Source organism: Equus przewalskii, chromosome 2, assembly GCF_037783145.1.
Source record: "Equus przewalskii isolate Varuska chromosome 2, EquPr2, whole genome shotgun sequence".
Taxonomy (NCBI): domain Eukaryota; kingdom Metazoa; phylum Chordata; class Mammalia; order Perissodactyla; family Equidae; genus Equus; species Equus przewalskii.
In genome coordinates, this window is record NC_091832.1 from 58,663,561 (window position 1) to 58,686,104 (window position 22,544).

Genomic DNA, 22,544 nt, shown 5'->3' on the forward strand with positions numbered 1-22,544 from the left:
GCAGGTGGAGCTTGGAGGCTGGGCCGGCTGAGAGGCTTCTCCAGTTACGGGGCGTGGTAGTGGGTCTGTGGCACCATGGCAGTAAAGATGAGCTCCCTGGCCCTTTGCCTGTCCCCTTTGAATTCCAGCTTTTGCTTACGACCTTGGCCTCGCTCAGGATGCCCTCCCCTCTCCTCCTCCATGCAACACCCCCGACTTCTGTGCACAGTGGCCATTTCTCTCCTCATGTATCTGATGTCCTGATGAGATGTTACCCACTCATAAATGCACCCCGCGCTCCCCTAGTTGCCTGTGTCTGTGTCTGTGAGCCACGTTAGGCTGGGTTCAGTCCAGTCTCCACTGCTTAATCGTGTATGACTTTGCTCAAGCTCCTCTACCTTTCTGTCTCAGCTTCCTCCTCCAGATAGATGGGAGTAATAATACTGCCTCTCTCAGGCTTTGGTGAGCGTCCACTTCCTCAATACACATAAGAGCTTAGAACAGTGCATGGTGTTTAATAAATGCTGTGTAAGTTAGCATCTGTACTCTTGTTATTAGTAGGGAGTCATGTCCCTGAGGGTCACATGGTCTTACATTTCTCTATTCACCCCCTCCTCATTCATACCACGGGTCTTTGTAAAGGGTGTTCAATGAGTTAACCAAGGCGGCTGCTAGACTCATGTGGCTCTAATGCCGTGGCACCTAGAGAAGCAAACCAGAATCTAAGGCTGTCCATGCCTCAAGGTTACGGAATGAGAATGCTGAGGACAACCCATCACCAACAGCCTCCTAGGCCTTAAGCTACAGCCAATCCAGTAATTTCCTTTTCTTGTTTCTGCACTTTCTCCATACAGGCACCTCTCCAGCTCCCAGCTATGGAGCGCTCCTCACCACTAAGGGTTTGGTGCTGCCCTGTTCTGATTGATTTTTGCTCAAATAAACTCTTAGAATTTTTAATATGCCTCAGTTTATCTTTTAAGAAGGGTTAATGTCCTTCCTCCTTTCCACTGCTCTCCCCTCCCCCCCTCCCCTCCAGTTCCCTTGCTGCCTCCTGTCTTTCTTCTTTCCTTAAGGCCCAGGGGCTCCAGGGCGCCTCCTGAGAACTAAGACAGCGAGGACTGGGATTCAGGAGAGCAGAGGTTGAGGGCTGGCTGCTTAAGGGTGCACCGGGCTCAAGATCAGTGGTTTTCATGCTTTAGTTACTATTAAGAATCACCTGGGGAATCTTGTAAAAATACAGCTTCCCAGAGCCCCCAAATTATGGAGTAATAGTAGTAACAATAACAATACTATTATGAATCAAGCTAATATTGGGTGGGTTCTCATGTGGGCGATGGGCCAGACTCTTCTCAATGCTTCCCGTGGATTATTGCACTAATCCTCGCAACAGTCCCTGAGGTGAGTGTTGTCAATATCCCCATTTCGCAGACAAGGAAGTTAAAGGTCACAGCTGGTAAGTGGCCAGGAGGCAAGCCCAGGATGCCAACCTGAGCCCCTAAACACTCTGCCGCGTGCTTCTTCAGCCTGGGTGGCCCCCAGCATGTTGGGTCTAGACAGGCACCCTGTTGTCTGCGATTGTGGCCCAGGGCTGGATCTTGACATAGGGAGAGGAGTGCGCAGGCCTCGAGGTCTCTCACAGCTCTGTGGATCCAGCAGAAGCCCTGTTCACAGCAGAGGGGCACCCATTTGGCTGCAGTGTCTGCCAGGGGCCCAGGTGCATGTCCCGTTCCCCACAGCAGCAGCAAAGAGCTCCAGGAGCCCTGACACTGGGAGCAGGAGCTGTGTGCACAGGTCTTGCCTGCAGCCTCCATCTCTCTTTGCTTTTCTCTTCTCCACCAAGCCCCCCGCCAGAAGGCAGGAGTTCTGCTCTCATTCCCACTCTTTTCCTCACACGCTGGGACGTGGGAAGCCACACAGACCAAGCGGGCCTGGGCTGCTCTGATCCGTCGGCCTTGGAGCCCCTCTTGGTCCGTCTAGATGAGCATACACCTAGAAGCCCCTCATGGGCTCCAGCTGTGCTTGGTGCAGATGGCCCTGCTCATTCTCCTTATGGAAATCTCCTCTGCATCTGATGGGCCCACCCTGTTGGGGAGCAGCACTGTTTCTACAGAGAATTTGGAGTATTAACTCTCAACTCCCGTCTCACTTGCTTATCGTGCCAGCTGTGTGATTCTGACCACCTGTCCCTGCTGCCAGCCAACCTGTGGTCATTTGGCTCTGACCTGAGAGAGGTGGCCTTGCCTTCTGAAGCCTGCAGCCCAGGAGACAGTGGGGGGTTCCGCTCCTCTCGGTTCAGGTGGGCTCTGCAATTTCTCCTGGGTCCCTCTGACTCTGATGGACCAAGGTTCTTGTCCAAAGGAAACTGTTGACAGCCATGGCACAGTAGGAAACAGCTTCTCCGGGGAGGCACGATTCCAGCCTCAGCTTCTACTCCTGGAGCCCCGCTTCCGGAGGCTTATTTTTACCCCAATTAAGCACTCTCTCATTAAACCCCTGTCTTTTATTTCTGATTCTAAAGTGAGGACTCACATGTGAAAAATACAGTCTCCTCCCCTCAGCCCCCACTTCATCACAAGAGTGAGAATCTGGGCCCGCACAGGCTGTGGTTGGAGGCCAGACTGTAGTCCTCATCGGGGTTGGAATGTGTTGGCCGGGACCACAGCTCCACACTGGGTCAGTAGTTAGAGACACTCAACCAATATTTCTAGAAGGAATGGATGAATAAAATCAGAATTAGACGCTTACAGAGATGTCATGTGTTTTCTCCTGGAGTTTAGTCCTTATGGGGGGAGGGGTGTCCATTTGAAGGAAACACAAAAGGGAAATAGCAGTCGAAACCTCTCACTTGTGTGTGGAAGACGGCACTCCTGCCCGGTTCTTCCCCACTTCAGCCCTAGGTAATCGTGGTCACTCTTCTGTCGCTGAGGTTACTTATATTTCCATCTGAAAAAGTAGGAGACTCAGGATCACAGTCAAAAAGTGTTAAGCCACTTGTTAGAACTATGGTTTAAGTTACTACTTGTGACTAATTCCTGTCTCTTCTCATTCCTTCACAGCTGAGTAGAGAATAATGATAATAATACAACTTGTAATAAGACAGAGAAAGTCAGATAGACTTATATCCTATGTGCCAGGCACTATTCTAATTCTCCACTTGGCAGATGAGGAAACTGAGGCAGAGAGTGGCTTAGTAGACAAAGGGCCTTTGAGAATAGGTGTGGGTCCCCCAGGGAAACCGTGGTGCATATGCCAGGGACCTCTGATTTGAACCAGGTTTTTCCTCTCTCCCTGGCCCTGGCAAAGTCACGTAGCTGCCAAGTGGCAGAGCCAGAATGGCAGCCTGGGAGCCTGGCTCCTGAGTGGGTGTTCCTCACCAGCGCACAGCACTGCCCCCGCCCTTGGGTCTCACCAGCTCCCCGCTCTCTTCTGTTCTCATCTCCCTGCTTTGTCTTCTCTTCTCACTAGCCCAACAGTAGCAAAAGCTAATCACGCTAGCCTGGAAGAGTTGAAGATCACATTTTCCCCGTGGAATGGAAAGCTGTGACATAGGACTTTAAAAATTGGCTGATTTATCTTGGGGTCCTCTTTAAAAATACCTGGTTCTGTGGATGACTTTGCTTCTACAAAGTTCTAGATGACTCCAGAATGCCTGATTTTTCTGCGCCTGGAACACTCCGTGGGTTTCTCCTGGGCTGTTTGTCCGGTAAGGAATGACGGCCCATGATCTACCCCTCTGTGTTCGTTCACCTTCCTTTGGGGTCACAGGGTAAAGCTATGCAGGGAAATGCTCAGAGAGGATGTCCATCCTTTCCATTTTTCCTTTCGAAGTATTTTTGAACAACAATGTTGAAGCACCTGTAATGCCTCTGTGAATTGTTAACAAGCACATTTGCACATCACGTCTATCATGCTATTTGCACGACGTTATGTGAAGAAACCATTCAAAGTATTTTTAACATACAGCCTTTTATCTCTGGAAGCACCAGAAAGTATTTGCGGATTGGTCTCAGGAATCAAATTAGTCTAGCACGTTGGTGAGCTCCTGGAGGAGTGGGCATTTCTGTGAGTGGTTCCTAGCCCCTTAATCCTTTTGATCATTTGCACTGTGTATTTTTACACAGGCTCTTGTACTTTGGAGAAATAAAATAAAGAAACTTAAAGGTGAGTTTGATGAGGGCTTCTCCAAACTGTTTGTCAATGCAGATGGATCTTGAATTTTAATGGTAGTAGTTTCTTTTAAACAACCAAGCTTCTTTAAACCTCTCCACAAATAATGTCAGTGCTCAGATTAGGTCTGAAAGTGTTTGCTGGTGAAGGGAAATCTTTCCTGACCCCATACTGCTGTCACAAAAGAAGAGCCTAATTCTGGAAAATAGTCTTGACAGCCTGAATGTCAATTATGCCACAGCTGTGATTTCTCATCTGAGCCACTGCCTATGTGACATTTGTTGTCACGTGGTAACTTCAGGTGTCTATATTCGGGAGCCTGGCTCAGTGTCATAGAATGAGCCTGAGCTTCACCTCTGGTTGAAACCTGGTTGGCTCTTCACTGGGTCCTACCACTGACTGGCTATGGGATATTGTGTGAGGAAACTGTGGAGAGGCCTTGGTTCTGTCATCTTTAAAATGGGGACTACATCTCTTGTAAAACTGTGAGAAATATTTGTACGTCCATGTTCATAGCAGCATTATTCACAATAGCCAAAAGGTGGAAGCAACTCAAGTGTCCATTGACAGATGAATGGATAAACCAAATGTGCATTTACATACAGTGGAATATTGTTCAGCCTTAAAAAGGAAGGAAGTTCTGACACATGCTACACCATGGATGAAACTTGAGGACATTATGCTAAGTGAAACAAGCCAGTAAAAAATACTGTGTAATTCCATTTATACGAACTACCTAGAGCAGTCAAATTCACAGAGACAGAATTAGAATGGTGGTTGTCTGAGTATGGGGGAAGGAAAGAAATGGGGAGTTAGTGTTTAATGGATACAGAGTTTCAATTTTGCAAGATGAAAAAAGTTCTGGAGATGGATGGGGGTATGGTAGCACAACCATGTGAATGCACTAATGACACTGAACTGTACACTTAAAGATGGTTAGGGTGGTAAATTTTATGTTATGTGTATTTTCGACAATGGAAAAAAATTGTTGGGAGCATTAAAGAACATCAAATACGTAAAGTGCCCACCATTTTGTCAGCATTCAATAAATAGTCGCAGCTTTTACTAGGGTTAGGACATTGCATTTTGCTGATTACATGGTATTTCATCATGTGACGATACCATAATTTGTTTCTTTTTTTGTTTGACTTTTGGTTTCTTATAGTGCTCCACCATTGTAATAATGATGGAGTGAATTTTTTGTGTATGTGTATGTCTTTTCTATTATTTGGGGATATGTCTTTGAGGCAGATTTCCTAGATCACATAGTGAAGGCGAATTAATCTTTATCTGAATCTTTATGGCTCTTGCTACATATGCCAGTGGGGTTTCCAAAGGGTGGAGTCGCTTAACACTGTCACCAGCGAAGTAAGGGCTCCAGGTTCACAGTGTCCCCATCAGCACTAGGTACGCTTTTAAGCAGTTTTATAAAATGTAATGAGATGATATATTAATGGTTTCAGTGTGCATTTATATGCTTTTAGCACTAAAAATGTTGGGCATTTTTCAGTCTTGATTTACATTTATTTCTTATGTATATTGCTTGTTTACATCTTTTGCCTATATTTCTAGTGTGGTTTCTATGCTTTTCTTACCAAATGTATTTGTCATGTTTGTAATGTATTATTGACATCTTTAATGTTCAGAGAGTTTTAATTCTTATGTAGTTGTCATTCAAACATTTCAAAATACAAAATAATAAGATTTTAAAGATTTTATTTTTTTCCTTTTTCTCCCCAAAGCCCCCCAGTACATAGTTGCATATTCTTCGTTGTGGGTCCTTCTAGTTGTGGCATGTGGGACGCTGCCTCAGTGTGGTTTGATGAGCAGTGCCATGTCCGCGCCCAGGATTCGAACCACTGGGCCACCTGCAGCGGAATGCGCAAACTTAACCACTCAGCCACGGGGCCAGCCCCCCAAAATAATAAGATTTTAAAAATCAAAAGTGATTTTACAATAACGTGATCATTGTACTTAATGTATCTTTTCCCTGTAATTCCCCTCATCATTCTTTTTATGTCTGTTAGCATAAAATCTTTTTAGATGCTAACTTACATTACTATAGTATTTGATTTAAAATTATGTAGACCAACTAATTAATAGAAAGAATATTAACCCCAAATAAAAAGGACATTACAAAAAAGAACAAATAAGAAATTAAAATTAATAAACATGACTTTTTTTTAAAAAACCTCACTAATAATTAAATTCATTGAAAATAAAATGAGAGGATACTATCTGCTAGCTATAAATTGGTAAAGATTACAAACATTGTGGGGCCGGCCCAGTGGTATAGCGGTTAAGTTCACACACTCTGCTTCAACACCCCAGGATTTGCCATTGGGATCCTGGGTGTGGACCTACACACCGCTTGACAAGCCATGCTGTGGCAAGCATCCCACATATAAAATAGAGGAAGATGGGCACAGATGTTAGCTCAGGACCAATCTTCCTCGAACACAAAACAAAACAAAACAACAGCATTGTAAAACTGACTGAGATTGGCCTTTAAATACGCTGCTAATGGGGAGAGAAAATTGGGTCAACTTTACTGAATAGCAGTTTGGCACTAAGTGTCAAGAAACCTAAAAATGTTTCTAAACAGTGATTTAGAAATTCCATTTCTATAACTATGGCTTGAGGCAGCCTCAGAAATGGGGAAAAATATTTACATTCATGGATAAGAATAGGATTCAGTCTAAATACCCAGTGTCAGTGAATAATTGAATAAGTCATAGTACAATCATCTTTGGAGTGTTATGTAGTCATTATAAATGGTATTTTCTAAAAATTTCAGTGATATGGGAAAATACAATATGCTGGTAAGTGGAAAAAACATGATGTAATGATGACAATAAAACAAATTGCGTGTGGCAGTGCGTGTGTGCATGTATGTATGTGTATCCTGAAAGAGATGCATAAAAAATATCGATAGTACTTATGTGGTAGGAGTACAGGTGATTTTTATTTTCTTTTTGAGACTTCCACACATTTTCTAAGCTTCATATTGTTTTCCAATTGTTGTTTCCACAATCAGAAATAAATTTAAATATTAAAAAAAATTAAAGATAATGTGTAGATTTCTTTCATTTTCTGGATTCGTGTTCACTTTGTTCCCTTTGCTTTCTTGTATTGGACAGAATCCTGGACAAGAAGTCAGGAGGTATTTTTTCAGGTTAGGGTCCAGAAATTCATTAGCTACGTGACTTTAGGCAAATCTAACTGACGTGTATCTCAGTTTCCCCATTTGTAAAATGGGGTATTTCTACCTTCCCTGCCTGCACCACTGGGTGGTTGTGAGAATTAAGGTGAGATTACCAACATATGGGAACACACTTTTGTAAACTAAGGGGTTTGTTCAAGAGATTCCCAAAACTACTGTGAGCTTTGATCCTTTGTTAAAAAGACTCACTGAAGTCACTGAGAGCTGTTACCCTCACAGTTTCTGTTGATTACAGGGAAAGGATACAGATCAAAATCAGCCAAAGAAATTGACGCACAGGGCAGAGTCTGGAATGCTTCCAACACAAAGCTTCTCTGTCATCTCCCGAGCAGTCAGGATGTGTTACTCTCCTGGCATCCATGTGTGACAGTATGCAAAGAGTATTGCCAAGCAGGAAGCTTGTGTGAGCTTTGGTGTCTAAAATTTTTCTTGGGGCTTCATTACACAGGCATGATTGATTGATTGCCCATATGGTTGATCTCAGGCTCCAGGTCAACTGATAATGTGTTATCCAAAGCCCTCACCCTCAGTCACATGGCTGATCTTTCTGGAATAGCCAGCCCTGTCCCTAAGACTGTTGGGTATGGCCAACCCTACCCTAAGATTCAGTGTGGCCAGCCCCCACCCTAAAACTGTTAGTGTGGCCAGCTCTATCCTAAAGAAGGACACTCCTATCAAGTATGCTGTAAGTTACCTTCTAGAGGCCAAAGCAAAGGCTAGATATCACTTTGGGCAAAGCTAAATTCTGTACTACACATAAGGGGACTGAAAAGAGATGGAAGACAAATTTAAATATAGAGATGATGTTAATGTGTTCTATTATTTACCATGTTCTAACACTGTGAAATAAGGAAGAGCATGAATTCCATAGGTGCAAGGGGTCCTGCAAATACTCACTTCCTGATCCACAGGACCTTGGGGACCACCACTGAGGATGGGTGTGCCAACGGTGGGCGCTGCCGAGAGACCATTGCTATAGCAGTTGTTTACCATGGAGGGAATTAGGCTGAGAAACGTCACCCCGCTGGGTGTACGAACCTGACCCTTGCCTCAGAGTTAACAGCACAGCAAATATATCCCTCCCTCAGTGAATTTTTCTATTGTGAGTAAGGTATGAGCCTGTTCTTTACAGGTTTCTCTGTCTGGCACCATCTCACTCTGGAGTGCAGCTGAGCTTACTGCATACAGCATGCGGTGATGATAAAAATAAATTGGCTCAGTCCCCTTTGCAGAGTTTCAAATCTCAAGCACTATGTCAGATTGGATCCGTAAGGTTTCCTAAGGGTGAGATTATAAAAATGAAAACCCCAGCTTGTTTTCTCATGAAATTAAAAAAAAAAAATTAGAACACAATGAAGAGAAATCATCATCCTCAGGAAGCTTGCTAGGGGACAGCTGTATGTGTTCATGGAAAAAGAACCAGCGACAGAGACTCGATGAGACCGTGAGTTCAAGTACAATTACGTCCGCACCCTTCCTTCAGAGGAAAGAATTTTAGCCTTTGTCTAGTGTTTTTTTTTTGAAACACATAACTTGACATAAATGGATGTTGTCAGTAAATTTTGGTTGTATGTTCTGTTTCTTTCAAGGAAAAACCGGCCATGCAGAAGTAGTCCGAGTGGTGTACCAGCCAGAACGCATCAGCTTTGAGGAACTGCTCAAGGTCTTCTGGGAGAATCATGACCCGACCCAAGGTAGATGAGGGAGCCAGTATTTAATTATCTTACTAATTACAGCTGGGATAATTAGTGTTTGAGCTGCATGGAAGAGATGAACCTTGAAATCACACAGGAGCTCAAGAATATGATTGCAGACATTTATTGACGAGGAAGAGGAGGGGCTGGGGAGACAGAGGCTGAGAGAATAAAGGCGAGGCCCCAGTCGGCGCCCCTCCCCCCTTACAGCTGTCGGGGGTGGGAAAATTCCCACAGAGAAAGACTCCAGACAATAGAGATTCGTTCACCTTTGATTATTGCATTATTCCTCCTTAATGCAGTCTTTTGTCTACCAAATTAAAGTGTCTTTCTAGCAGCTCCAAAGTTTTCCTGATTTATGGTTCCTTTATTTCCCTGAATTTAGCCTTTCTCATCTTTAGACATTATCAGGTTTTTTGTTTTTTTTTTTTAATGTCTATGGGTGATAAAACAAAAAAAAAGAACATAAACGTAAAATGCAGTATTCAGTGGGTCCACAATACTTGGGTTATTTAAATATTTCATTTGTCTTCTTTGGAATTTGTTCTATGGAAATATTAATATATTGGAGCTATAAACAATGGTGGCCAGAAATTTTATTTCAGTGCACATACAAGCAAAAATCCCATGTTGGCAGATACCATTGTAGTAGTCAATAATGGAGCAATTTCCGGATTTCATCCCAACAGCCTTACAAGCCCTGCTTTGCCAATGTGATGATCTGATATTACGAGGCTCGTGAACTGAAATGTCCTATATAATAGATGAGATTTTCACAAGCCCTGTTCGTTTAGCAATCAGTCTATTTAACAAAAATATTTTCCCTTTGGTGTCAGGTTTTTGTGTAACAGGTATACAGTATTGGCTGCTTCCTGATGAAGGGATGTGTTTCTCCAATGTACATTGTGCTTTGTGATGGAACCTTAATATCACCCCAGCAGCACAGATTGGTAGTCTTGAGTTCTGGTTCTAAGAACCACCCGATGCCAGGGTCATTTGCCAGAGGGCAAAGGTCAGAGCTAATGCAAGAAAAGCAAAATAATAAATGAGCCAAGGAAAGGCAGGTCCAGGATCTAGGCAAATCCACCAGGGTGGGTGAGGGCCCAGGAAAGGAGGCCAGGAGCAGGTTTTCCATTACAGTGAAGTCTGGTTTGACATGGGGGGACGAGTCCCTGGTGGGAGAGCAATGAGGCATGGGGCAGGGGAGGTAGAGGAGGTAGAGGGCAAGGATACTGTAATCAGAAGGTTCAGATGTCCCCCAGTGTGGACTGCTGCACTGTCATATCACATGACATGGCTTAGACAGGCTTGGCCCCACAGGAAGCCTGACTGTTGAAAATCATAAAGAAGGGTGGTGACGTCCAGGAGCTCATGCTGTTAAGTCTTTGATCCAGATGGAGCAGCCCTTCAGTCATTTGGCTCCCAAAGCCAAGGATCAGGACAGGATGTTGAGAGCTCCAAAATTCTCACTGGAGACATGTACCAGGAGCCCAGGCAAGCCTGAAGTCATGTAGGGACAGGCTCCCCACAGCCCTTCAAGGTTGGGTATGTGGCCTTTGGCCTGGCCAGCCATAATGCCGTGTCCTGATAGAGTCACCTTGTGCTTAGCCCAGGGAAAATTTTGAAGAGAGAGAAGTCTGTCTTCGACTTCTCTCTCTTTACTTCTCTTGACTTCTTACCCATTTTATCACATCCTTACCTGTACACCTCAATTAATTAGGTCACCAGCACGGGCCCTGAATCTCAGGGGGCATTCTACCTTAGAAAGAGCCTTAAAAGAACCTCTTGTTCTCCCCATCCCTCATGTCAAATTTGTCTCAGCTGTGCCTCAGTCCTCTTTGAAATTCTTGGTTTACTGTCTGTGTTAATTTGCTCGGGCTGCTATAATAAAGTGCCACAGACTGGGTGGCTGACACAATAGAAATGTATTGTCTCACTGTTCTGGAGGCTGGAAGTCTGAGATGAAGGCGTTGGCAGGGTTGGTTTCACCTTGGCTTGTGGATGGCCATCTTCCCCCTGTGTCTTCACATGGTCTTCCCTCTGTGCCTGTCTGTGTCCTGATCTCCTCTTCTTATAAGAACACCAGTCACATTGGATTAGGGCCACTCACATGACCTGACATGATTATAGCATAATCTTTAAAGACTCTATCTCCACATAAGGTTATATTCTGAGGTACTAGAGGTTAGGGCTTTAACATATGAATTTGGAGGGGGGCCCATAACACTGTCCCATAGTATAGTAGGTTGCTGTACTGGTCTTCCAGAGGTATTTTTATTCTAACAGGGGGTTCATAGATTCATAGACTGGAAGAAACTTCAGAGGTCATCTGGTTAAATTTGAGCTTCGATTCTATAAGCTAAAAGACGACATTGCCAATGATGGTTTTTATGGACAATGGGATATGATTGTTGAGTGACTTATTTTTTATGCTGATATTTTGGACAAATTACACATGGAGGAGGAGAGTTTTTCTACTCTTGTATATATTTGTTCCTGCTTAGAATAATGCTTGATGCAGTGTATATGGTCACACATGTTAAGTCACAAGATGTCTGATCTCACATTGTTATTAAAATTAATTTTTTGGATAGTTCAATGTAATGGGCCATGATAACAATCTTTTTTCTGCCTTGTAAGGTTTCCCATGACCCTTCTGGAAATAGAGTCAAAAGAGTGATCACATGACATAGGCTTGGCCAACCACAGTATCTTTTCCTGTGGTCAACAGAGTTTGATCCAAAGAACAGGCATGTGACCCAAGCAGGACCAATTAAGTCCTTCCCTGGGACTGTTGTATGAGAGAAAAAAGTGTTCTCATCTAGCTGGGGGTGCTAAGGTGGAGGTGCTCTGTCTGTGGAAAGAGGCTGTCCACGCGAGGTGGAAGATGAGTGGAGACACTGAGAGATGAGGGGTAGGAAGAGAGAAACTTCAGGAGACTCTGCAGCTCGTCCTTCAATTCTGAGAGCTTTCTTTGTAGCTCTTCAAACTATGAGACCTACTAGGTGTCCCTCTTTTTTTTTTAACTTAAGCTAGTTTGTTGGGTTTCTCTTACTTGCAACAACAAGAAAAATCCTAAGTAATCCACTTATTCAACTTAAACAATCATTGTGCTCATTATATGTGGTAAGTCTTTGTTAACCATGTTCATTTGGCGATATGAGTCAGAGATCTAAAGCCATTTGGTTAATAGTTTTACTGTTGACTCAGACATGGAGTGGATGGCACTAAAAATTGTTTCTTCAAATTCTGTTGGTGGTTTGATTAGGGGGTTCCTTGGTAATTCAGAATTGGATTTTTAAGCTTTGAGATATATGGCATGAGAACGTATCAGATCCCCTCTCAATGTTTCTAAACTACTATGGAAGACAGTCATTCATCAACAACTTTGATCTTGTGTCTACTCTATAGTCTGGGTACTCTGCTCAGTGGAGCTAAGTCACTGGGTGACTGGGATAAGCAGCAGTATCCAGCCTCTTTTTTCCTCTATAGGGAAAATATGTTTCTATAGGAAGAAAATAGTTTAATCCCAATATACTGAGATCAAGTGAGCATTCAGATAAATGTAAGACCACAGACCAAAATATTAACCTGAAATCATTAAAACAAGTATACATTAACACTAGAATGTTAAAAGCCAAAGACCTAAGTTCAGAAGAACTCTGGTGTGAATGGATTCAATATTCCCAGGGAACTCTGAAGGTCTGAAACATATTGTCATGTGTAATTTTTCTGAGGGAAGAATTTGAAGCCCATTCCCTGAAGGATGGGCATGCAGCAGGAGGCAGCTAAGCTACAGGTGAACTTGGCCATCTGTCCACAATTGCTTTTTTTTGTTTTGGTTGAAGTCACATTGGTTTATAACATTACATAAATTTCAAGTGTACATCATTATATTTTAACTTCTGTATAGACTATATCGTGTTCACCACCAAAAGTCTAGTTACCATCCATCACTGTACACATGACCCTCTTTACCCTTTTTGCCTTTCCCCCTCCCCTTTTCCCCTCTGGTAAGCACCGTCTGTTCTCCATATCTATGTGTTTGTTTGTTTAATCTTCCACATATGAGTGAATCATATGTGAAGTAATTGTTTCTCTCCATCTGATTATTTTGCTTAGCATAATACCCTCAGGATCCATCCATGTTGTAGCAAATGGCAACATACACACACACACACACACACACACACACACACACACATATATATATATATATACCACATCTTTATCCATTCATTCGCTGATGGGCACTTAGGTTGTTTCCAAGTCTTGGCTATTGTGAATAATGCTGCGATGAACATAGGGGTGCATATATCTTTTTGAATTAGCGTTTTCATATTCTTTGAATGAATACCCATAAGTGGGATAGCTGGATCATATGGTAGTTCTAGTCCTAATTTTTAAAGGGATCTACTCACTGTTTTCCATAATGGCTACATCAATTTACATTCCCACCAGCAGTGTACGAGGGTTTCCTTTTTCCCACATCTTCTCCAACACTTATGTCTTGTCTGTTTGAAAATAGCCATTCTAACAGGTGTGAGGTGATATTTCATTGTGGTTTTGATTTGCATTTACCTAATAATTAGTGATGTTGAACATCTTTTTATTTGCCTGGTGGCCATCTGTATATCTTTTTATGGAAAAATGTCTGTTCAAAGCTTCTGCCCATTTTTTTGATAAGATTGTTTGTTATTTTTGTTGTTGAGTTCTGTATATATTTTGGATATTAACTCCTTTTCAGGTATATGTTTGCAAATATCATCACCCAATTGGTAGGTTGTCTTTTCGTTTTGTTCATGGTTTCCTTTGCTGTGCAGAAGCTTTTTAGTTTGGTGTAGTTTCATTTGTTTACTTTTCTTTTGTTTCCCTTGCATGAGGAGACAACTTCCTAATTCTCTACTTAAAGTGGCTTAGTGACTCTTGTCACATTTCCCAGTGAAAAGTGACCCAGAAAAGAAAAGCACCCACTGAGCAGAGCAGATGAGGACAGTCGAGGCTTGTCAGACTGACTGCTCTTACTCGGAAAATGGATGTTTCGGAAGACAGCAGCGTGTTGGACTCAGTGGCGACTCTGGTCTGTGAAGCAACAGCCCGTTGTAGGTTCTTTTCAGAAACAAGAGTAAGTGATTCCTCAAACTGCTAGAGGAATGTTCTTTGCTGTACCAGAATTGCTTATCGACAAAAAGACAAAACTTTGGTAGAATTTGAGAAGGCGTTGACCTTTGATGTGAACATATGCCCAGGAAACACATGATTCTCAACAGAAATATGACTCAAGAGAAATGTATTTTAATTAGCACGTCAAAAGACTTTGGTACCTTATTTATAAAGTCATTAAGGATTTGAAGGAGCCATTTACACTTATTACTTATAATTTCCTTCATTTTGTGGGAGAAGCGGTATCCTAGAATGATATTTCCAAATGTCGGGATTCTTGCTAATGTCAAGGGTCTACTATAGTAGAAACAGCAAGAATTTAAGCTTAACTAGAGTTCTCTTTCAATTAAGTCAGATCTTTATGACATAGACTAGACAGAGAAAATTCTGCACGTTCTTTACTCCTTCAAAATACTGAAGGTAGCTCTCATGGTATCTTCCCTAATGGGAAGGAGGAAGTCCTTATGGTCCACCATCTTGAAGGAAGCAAAGCCGATAAGAGAGCTATCAGAGAGTACAGAAAGTATACCTATAAGATATAGGTAGGCCAGAGACCTGTTATTCCACAGCCAAAATGAAGTGAATCCTGGGAGAGTGCCACTCAATGAATTATCATCAGATGCAGTAACAGACCTAATAGCATCATTATACATTTGGCTAGTAAATGGAATAGTCTTTTCTCTTAATTTACCAATTACCACAAAACCTGTACTTTTGCTGAAGCATTCAGATACTACTGTTTAAACCAGTATGTCCTCTTCTGGCTTTCTGTCTTACTCGTGGGACAAAATAGTTCTTCCAGGCTTCTGAGGATAGACTGAAGCATGCACATGCCTGACCATGTGGTGCCCAAACTCCCCCTGGTCTCCAGGGACATGGCAGAGCCTGAGATTTAGATTTGGGTTCTGGCTCTGGCTGGACCTCTTCCCAACCTGGCGACCTTGACCAAGACACTTACCCAGTCTGAACCTCTGTTTTCTCATCTATGAAAAAGGGATAGTAATATCTATACAGCTTACTTCATGGGCTATCATAAGAATTAAATAAAATAATGTGAAAATAACTTGAAAATGGTTGGGTACCCTGCAAACGCCAGGCATTGTTATGTTCTTCTCAACACAACAATACAATTTCACCAGATTTATTTATTTATTTTTATAGCCACCTTGCCCTTGATTTCTGTGGGAAAATATTTACCCTCCATCTACTCAAGTGTGGGTTTTCTTCCTATGTAGATTCTTTTATACTTCCTCTTAATTGGAAAGATTTTAGCATTGTTTTTGTTGTCATTCTGTGATGAAACTGCTGGTGGTGGTGGTGGTGGTGGTGATGGTAGTGGTACTGGTGAGGCTGGTGGATAGAAGGCTCCTCAAGTTTTCTGCTGACACACTTATCCAAAGAACCAGATCAGATCTCAGCCTCTCATGCTTGATCTGTATCCTTCTACCTAACACGCTCTGTGCATAAATTACGCAATTTCACTCCTCCAATTCCTGCATGAGGATACAGGGCACAGACCATGTACCTCGGGCCACATCACAAGTACATAAGTGCACAATGTAGAGACCAGCTTTGTCTCACTTGATCCCATAAATCTGACTTCTCAATTCTAACCCATTTCACTCTTCTCAGTCCTGGGGAAAAGGAAAGCAAGATTTATTAAGCACTTCTTGTGGGCCGGTCTTAGGGATAGATCCTTCACATCTATTCTTCCATTTAATCCTTACCATAATCTTATGAAGTGGTGTTCATTATCTTTATTTAACAGAAGAGAAGAAGTGAGGTTCCAAAAGATTAACAGTCTTGCTTAATGTTGATGGCAGTGTTTGGACCCAGCTCTGTCTAAAACTCAGGTCTGTTTTCTTTCCCTGACACCAGAGGGGTCAAGCTTCCTGACTAGAAGGACTTTGTCTAAGGATAAATGTTTTTATGGATCCCCCATGTGGTAATAGTTGTGCTCTTTGTAACTTTTTAAAGAAAATATGTTAAAATCTGCTATGAATTTAATCACACAGTTAATTGAATGCCTATTTTATTAACAAGATGATGTTACATACCTCTGGAAATTGGAAATGGTCACACACATAGTACATTCTACAGCCTCTAGGCCATGCCTGTTGCACGGTTGGATTTGTGGACCTCTTGTAGTAGCTCCAGGCCTTCCCAGGGGACTGTGGTCGCAGGTGGGGAACTGCTCCAGTGCACTCCTGAGGGACTAATGGCCTTTCTGTAGAGGCCGTCTGGCTGAGACTGCTAGTTGACCCCATATCAGTTTCTCCACTTCTGTGGTATTGAAATTTTAGCTGGATATGCAGCTGCCAATAAAAATTAAACTTCCCAGACTCCTTATGACTAAGAATGGCCGTGTGTCAGAATTCTGATTACCTGAGCATGAGTACAAGTGAGGTGTGCAACTTCTGGGTTGAGTGCACTTAGAGGAAGGGGTGTTCTCTTCCTCTTCCTCCTTTCCCACAAGTTGTAGTGGTGAACTGTTTGGACCATGGGATGGGGGCCTCATCCTTGTAATTGAGGAGCTACAAGATAGAAGGCTCCAGAGTCTCCATCCCAGTCTGGGTTCTATGCAAGAACTGTCTTCTTTGGTTCATTTTAGATCTTTTTTCTTTTCTACAACGGCTGAACATATATCCTTACTGAAATAGCCTTCAACTCTAAGCTGGTGATGAACTCCCAGTCACTCCTCTGAAGATCTTAATTAAAATGTTCCCCTAATTAAAATGTCTTTAATGAAATCTATTAAGAGTATGGACTCTGGGGTTAGAGGAGATATGGCTTTAACCAGGTGTGCCATGTACTCTCTGCATGGCCTGGGAAAGTTACCCGACACCTCGCCAAGTCTCATTTCTCTTTATCTCCACTTGACCACTGGGTCCTAGCTATCACTATCTCTCATCTGGCTGCTACAATAGCTTCCTAACTGACCTGTCTTGCCCTTTTGCAAGCCAGTCTCCATAATGACCAATATGTTAAAAACACAAAACAAAGTATTCCCCTCTCCTGCTTAAAGCACTCAGCTGGTTGCCCATTTTCTTTGAGATAATATACAGACTCTTCACAATGCCCAGCGCTGCCTGGAGATTAAGTGATTGGCACCTACTTCTCCAGCTTCAGTTCCTGCCTCTCTCTCCCCCTCCCCAGCCCCATTCACTGCATTTCTGTTACTGTGGCCTAGTTCACTCTGTTCCTGGAGAACACAAGCACTTTCTTGCCTTGAGGTCCGTACCTGCTGCTCAATCTGCCCACAGCTCTTGGCGTGACTGGCTCTTTCCTTTCCTTCAGCTTAAAGTGTTGTATCCTCAGAGAGGTCTTTCCAGATCCACTCTAACTACAGTTAGGGTCCCCAGCCCTCACTCCCAGGTTTCTCCCTCACTGCACTCTCCTTCCTTCCTAACACTTATCACGAGGTCAGATGATTTGTCTGTTTGCTTGTTTATCATCTGTCTCCTCTCTAGAAAGTAAGCTTCATCTCAAACATTTTCTCATTGAAGGAATGAATGAATGAACCTCAGTTTCCCCATCTGTGTAACAGTTTCTATCCCATAGGCGTATGTCAGGACGTATGAGGGAATATAGTCTGTTGGGCAGAGCCCAGTACCAGGCAGAGGGTAGGTGTACGCCATATGTAATAGCCACTGTACTCGTCCTGCCTGTGTAAGAGCTGTGTCACTAGCTCCTGTTTGTTTGCCTTGCTCTTTCTTGAACCCTAGTCTTTCTCTATTTTTTTCTTTGTCATTTTTCCCCATCCCATGTTCTGAATACCCCCGATCATTTCCTATTCTTGGTGCATACCCTTTATCCTCAGTCAGCTCCACAGCACTCCTTTCCCCCCACCACCACCCTCCACCCTTCCACAGTGAGCTCCCAGTTGTCCTTAGGCAGCCTCATCTGGTTGTCCCAGTGAGCCACACTATCTGTGGTGTTAGGTTTCATGGGGCTTCAGGACCACATACCCTGGCCTGCTGTCTTTCTCCTCAGAGTCATGAGTAGGGGAATTAACGCAGCTCCTCAGTCTGTGGTTGGAACTGGAGACCCCTAAGGACTCTTCTTCACTCGGTGCTCTTGGACCCCACATCTCCCCTGCCCCACTCACCAGGAAGAATTGCTCTCGGCGATTGTTCCCAGGAGGCCCCCAGAGAATTGGGGGTGGGGTTAGTCCATTCCATCTTCAGCAGGTTTGCCTCGTGGCCTCTTCCCAGGTGCCTGGTGGAAAAGCAAGCCTCCTATCCTGTCTACTGGGTAACATTAATTGGAGAGAGAAAAATCCTATTTTCCTTCTGTTTCTCATCAAGTTGGCAATTAAGTGCTGGTGTTCATGTATTTGAACTTGCCAAATTAATATCTGAACTTTGTTGTGCTGACCCTTTTCAGTTAGTTTTTTTGTTTAAATAAGTCACCAGTTTTGAAGGGCTATCCTTTTTTTAGACTATGTACAAGGAATCTATCATCTGCAAATAATTAGACAGTGGGAATTATATTGTATTGCTAATGAGCAGATGTGCATACTTATAGTGGAGGAACAGCTGCACACATATAAAATGCAAAAGCACCCAAACCCAGCATTATGAATTCTGAAAGGGATTTCATTCATCTAAGAATTTCAAAAACAGAAAAAAATGGAACAAAGAATTTAACTGATATTTTTCTTTATTAATTGTTCTTTCAGTCGCACTTTTCCTTGCATAACATCATCTTACATGTACGTAGTCTTTGCTTTTTGCAAATGTGCTATTTGCACTTCCAGATCCCTCTCTCATGTAATACTATAGAGCTTATCTTTAACATTTTCCCTTTGCATTTCTAGTGCTCTTAGGCTTTAGTGCCTCCAGACGGAAGGAAAGACTCTTCCTGTGTGTTTTCTCTTGGCTGGACATGGTGCTGGGTGCTTGTGTGCATGTGATCCCCTTTGATCTTTAAAGAAACTCATGAGTAGGTGGTCTTAGACCCATTCTGCAGATGAACAAACAGGCCCAGAGAGGTGAGGTGATTTGGCACAAACTAGTTAGTACATTCTGTGATGGAACTGGGATTTCGACCCATGGGCTCAATTCCAAACCTTGTGTTCCTTCCATTCTGTGGTACACAGTCCCACATTGTTACACGATGCTATCAGCCAGCAGGAAACACAACACGTCATGGCTGGAAAGAGCAGCACGTTATCCAATGCAGAGTTTCTGTCCTCGTGAGCTCCTGGTCATTTCCACTACAGTTTTAGAATCCTGTTGAGGATTTGCAAGATGAAGAAGTTCAAATAGTCTGACTGCTGGAAATTTTCAGCCAGCAAGAATTCCACCCATTTTAGATAGGAATGGTTAGATCGTTTAAAAGTTGAATAAATGGCTGAAATGGTATAAAATCAATAAAAAGAAATGAACTCAAAAGAATTACATTACTTCACATAAAAGAGGACTAAATTAGATAAGAGAAAAATCCGAGCTGAGAACATTGGCAGGAACTAGAATTTCCAGGTTCTGGTAATGGCAGGCTTGGTTGTTCAGATCAACTTTCTCACCGAAAACAACTCAAAATGTTAGATAAGATTTAAAAAAATATATATTAAAAGCATCACATCAAAGAGTTGACAAAATTATTAGGAATTACCAGGTTAAAATTGGAGGGGACACAGGAACCCAAACAGGTAAACAGAGGAGTAAAAACACCTTTGTTTTGAGGGAATTCGCCAATCCCAAAATAGTTGAGTTTTGAGGGCCTCATTAAGGATATAGAGGAGGTGACCAACACAATTAAAGTTCTTGACCTAATGGACATGTATAGAACACTGTGCCCTACACCTGGGGAGTGTACCCTCTTAATCACACGTGGAACGTATACTAGGCCTTAAAGGCTCAATAAATCCCAAAGGGATTAAAATCCTATAAATTATGTTTCTCTTACCATAATGCAATTATGTTAAAAATCAATAGCTAAAAGATATCTAGAAATTCCCCCTTATGTTAGAACATAAGAAATTTTCTAAATATCTTATGGATCAAAGATAAATCGTAATAGAAATTAGAAAATATTTTGAACTGATGTAATTAAAGTAATATATATCAAAACTTACAGCGCATAGTAAAAGCAGTTCTTAGAGGGAAATGTAGAAGCTTAAATTCATATATTGGAAGATGACTTTTATCTTTTAGGAGGAAATCACCACATCTTTTCAAAATAATTTATTTATGATTATAGAAGTAATGTTTCTCATTACTGAAAATCAAAACCTTCCTTTTAGGTACAGAGTGAGTATTTGGCACCTCTGTTATATGGCAATATTCTTTTATCTCTCTTGAGATGCATTACATTAAAAAATAGAAGGAATATTGTGAAAATGATAGGGAATACAGGGTATTTCCTTTTAGATGAGAGCCACATAATATCTTTCATAGTTCACTACATTCTACTTCATTTTCTTTTTTTTACTTGAATAATATATTATTTACAAAGTGGGATAGTTGTAATTAAGAGCACGGCCCTTGGAGTTAGCTAGTTCCAGATCCAGCACTGGCCTCAGGCAGATACTCAACTGCTCTCTGAGTATCAGTCTTATCTCCTGGAAAATGGGCTTTATAATAATACTCCATGTACTTGGAGAATTGGATGAATAATATAAGTAAAGTACAGTGGGACATAGTAAGGGCTCTAGCATCATTAGCTATTTTGTTGATCACCTGAATCAAACATTATTTACGTTTATAGTTAAGGGGTGTTTAGTTTAATAGGCATGTGTGTTTGGAATTGTAACAAACTGGGAGAATGGTATTATGTGTCATGTCCAGATATGAGACGTGAAAAAGATCAATTAGTTTTTCTTAACTGGTGTGGCTTACGGTCTTCTCAGGCACAGGTTGAAATGGGCCGTTAGAGTTCTGTTAAATCTGGACTCGCCAGTTTCATCATGGACCATTTACCATAGTTTCTCCGTCCCCAGTTTTTGTGCCTCTGAGAGTTATTTTCACATGCCATAGGAAGAGAAGGTAGTTGAAGAAGTGGATAACATATATCTCCATCCTTCTCTCTCTCTCTCTGTCTTTCTTTTGTCTTTTTCTTTCTTATGATGAAACTAGGGCTATCCATCTATTTGTTCAGTGTTTTAAATTTAAAATGAGATATCAATTAAAACTGACATAATTAATTTTTAGCCAGGTAAAGTGAGATTGTTCCATATTAATAAGGCTGTGTCTCAAACACCTGAGTTAAAGGCCAGCTGTGCCAGGAAGGGTAACATGGGTGATGCTAAGAAATGGTTTCTATCACTGTGAGGGATGCAGGCTCATCAACCTGTTGGAGGACTCTGCGGCCCTGCGATGGTTTTCCCTTAGAGGCCCTCTTTTCCAGCAGGAGGCAGGAGGCCATCCTTGAAAGAGCACTTATGTAAGCTGTTCTACTAATGCCGGTCGTCTGTAGTGGTCTCCTCGTGCCACTGTGGCACACAAAAAGTGGCCTTTTTGTGCATCTCTATGTAGGCAGGGTCAGTTTACAAACAAGGAGTAGAGGGACTAACTGTTTATGTGCTTAGAATGTTTGAAGTTCTGAGTCATTAGTTGGTCGTTTGATTTTTCATTGAGATAAATTTTAAAGAAGCAAGTAGGAGTGTTCAAAATCCAGAGAACAGAGTAATAGCAGCGGAGCCTCTCCTTATGCTGATCTCACAAAGGGAGTCAGGTAATGTGATGCAGACATACCATCCTGAGGGTCCCCTGCAGTATGTAAGCCTGTGGTCTTTCTGTGAGAATAATGTCCCTTAGGTATGTGTAAACCATATGCTGGCACAGGAAGTTTAATCTCTTTTTTTTTTTTTTTTTTTTTTTTATTAATGTTATGATAGATTACAACCTTGTGAGATTTCAGTTGTACATTTTTGTTAGTCATGTTGTGGGTACACCACTTCCCCCTCCGTACCCTCCCCCCACCCCCCCTTTTCCCTGGTAACCACCAATCAGATCTCCTTCTCAATATACTAATTTCCACCTATGAGTGGAGTCATATAGAGTTCGTCTTTCTCTGACTGACTTATTTCGCTTAACATAATACCCTCGAGGTCCATCCACATTGTTGTGAATGGGCCAATTTCGTCTTTTTTTATGGCTGAGTAGTATTCCATTGTGTATATATACCACATCTTCTTTATCCAATCATTAGTTTCTGGGCATGTAGGCTGGTTCCACGTCTTGGCTATTGTAAATAATGCTGCAATGAACATAGGGGTGCAACGGACTCTTGAGATATCTGATATCAGGTTCTTAGGATAGATACCCAGTAATGGGATGGCTGGGTCATAGGGTATTTCTATTTTTAACTTTTTG

At 42.2% G+C, this 22,544-nt stretch overlaps 1 protein-coding gene across 10 annotated transcripts in view; it reads left to right on the top strand.

Moving 5' to 3' along the window:
- MSRA (methionine sulfoxide reductase A) overlaps positions 1–22,544 on the top strand; it is a 391,817-nt gene that overhangs the window by 251,871 nt on the left and 117,402 nt on the right. For all 10 annotated transcript variants that reach the window (XR_011536611.1, XR_544638.2, XM_070607443.1 and 7 more), the window contains one exon: positions 8,959–9,063. Coding sequence is in view for 8 of the 10 variants with exons in the window: in XM_070607443.1 (XP_070463544.1) it covers positions 8,959–9,063 (105 nt within the window). In the remaining 2 variants the exon portion in view is untranslated. The remainder of the gene's footprint in view (positions 1–8,958; positions 9,064–22,544) is intronic.